This window comes from Plasmodium relictum (genome assembly GCF_900005765.1).
Source record: "Plasmodium relictum strain SGS1 genome assembly, contig: PRELSG_00_v1_312, whole genome shotgun sequence".
Lineage (NCBI taxonomy): Eukaryota > Apicomplexa > Aconoidasida > Haemosporida > Plasmodiidae > Plasmodium > Plasmodium relictum.
Genome location: NW_021628519.1, coordinates 1 through 2150, shown reverse-complemented (window position 1 = coordinate 2150; position 2150 = coordinate 1). Strand labels below are relative to the sequence as shown.

Here is a 2150-nt window from a genome sequence, read left to right as displayed (position 1 = left end):
CATTTATTTACATTTAATAATTAGATATAAATATAAAAAAATTAACAAATAAAAAAAAAATATATAAACAAGATTTTATAAATTTATTTGTGAAGAAATTTTTAATTTTTTTTTTTTTAATAAAGACTATTGAGAGTTTCTTTTTGAGAAATTAATTTTGACCCTTTATGAGTACGACATAAAATTTAAAATATGTTAACTCACTTAGAGCTATTACACATATATATATATATACATACTTTAGTACAATTTTAAATAGTATAAATAAAAATTAACAACACTTTGACCTTTTTTATTATATATTTTTTCTTTTTTACTTAAAAAAATACCTTTATGGAAAGAATGAATGTTGCTAAATTAAAGATTCATAAAAAATAAAAAAATTAAATAATTTTTTTCTTGTTTCAATTGTAGTTCGAAAGGAGTTTTTGAAGTATATTAACTTTTTTTATACAAAATCTTTTTAATTTCATTTTCTTAATTAAGGTAATTATTAGATTATATTTTATTTTTTTTTATTTTACACTTATATACACATGAGAAAGTATTTTACTCTTTATCTCTTTTTTTTCTCTTTTATTTTTTTTTTTATTTTTTTAGTTAACATGTATATAAATATACTACAAAAATAAATTACGTAATTATATTAAATTTATATTTATATGAAAAAAAAGAAAAAATATAAAAAAAAAAAAAAATTTTTTTTTTACACTTTAGGTAAAATAAATAGGATAGTTAAAATCATGTTACTTTAAATATGAGAGCAATAAATGGTTGGATAAATTGTTTGATCACTACATTTGCATTTTTAAGTAATATAATATATATATATATGTATACTTGTAAAAAAATTTTATCTATGTTTTTAAAGAGATAAATATATTTTTTTTTTGTTCTAACGTTCTTTAATTTACATTTCATTTATATATATATATAGGTTTACACTATGAAAAAGAAGTTAAAACATCATTAAATAGATCTAAATTTAGTACAAATAATTTATCATTTGATCCTAATTTAGAAAAAAACAAAGAATTAGAAAATAATTCTATTGCAAAATATAATATTAAAGGAAAAGAGGGAACTAATAGTACTAAAAATTCTTTTATTCAGAGTTTGAATTCAATATCAACTGAAGAAAAAGATTTAGGTGGTTACAATAATTTCGTTATAAAAATTAATGAAGCTTTTTCTGAAGCAAAACGTGCTTATATAACTGCTAATTCTTATAAATATTCGCGTTCATATATAAGAAAATATTCGACTGAATTTGATGCAGCATCGACGAAATATATAAGGCCTTTTATAAACTGTGAAGAAGATAATATACGATTCTATAAAAATACTAAAAAGGATATGAGAGAACAATTTTACAATTTACTTTCACTGAAAGAGGATGATAAAAAAAATGACTTATATAAAACAGAACTTCCTAAATTCAAATCAAAAATAGAAAGTCATCTAAGAACTATAGATTGGAATCGTAAAAGATGTAAAGAAAATGACAATAATGCTTATCAAAAAGTACATAATTATTTATTCCGTGAATTTTGTAGCATATGGGGATGTATTAATAAGATTGTTTCTTTCACTAAAGGTTATACATATAATACAAATATTGCATATTCAGATGCTATGGATAGAGCAATGTATAGGATATCACAATATAAGCTTTCTGACAAAAATTTTTCAGAAATTAAAGATTTTCTAAGTTCTGATGTAGTACAAATAATTATGAAAGAAAATATATGTAAAAAAGAACTTAAAAATTCTTTAAAGTTATTAATAGAAGAAATTAGTGATATGAATGATATTTATGTGAAGGATGTAAATATGGAACATAATTGTCTTTCTTCTTATGAAAATGATAAGAAAAATGCAATGTCAACAAATATTACTAAAAATAATATTGGATATATTTTTACCACTGCTTATCAACATATCGGAGGATATCAACATTATAACATATGGAATAATGAATTAAAAAGCAATTTTTATGAAGTTCAAAAAAAATTTAAAGATTTACTTAAAAATGCACTTGAAGGATTAAGAGAAGAAATAAATTCACTAGTTTATCCTGAAAATGTAATTGTAGAAGCAAAACAAATATTTACAAAAGGAAATGATGCATATCATCGTACAAAAAATCT

The 2150-nt window shown here is 20.0% G+C and overlaps 1 protein-coding gene across 1 annotated transcript; it reads left to right on the top strand.

Moving 5' to 3' along the window:
• Positions 1–757: 757 nt before the first annotated feature.
• PRELSG_0023800 (reticulocyte binding protein, putative) lies at positions 758–2149 on the top strand (the record flags this gene model as incomplete). The annotated part of the gene is made up of 2 exons (XM_028680237.1): positions 758–812; positions 938–2149. Coding segments are annotated over 2 exons (1267 nt in total), but the record flags the coding sequence as incomplete, so codon positions are not given.
• Between the last annotated feature and the right edge of the window lies 1 nt (position 2150).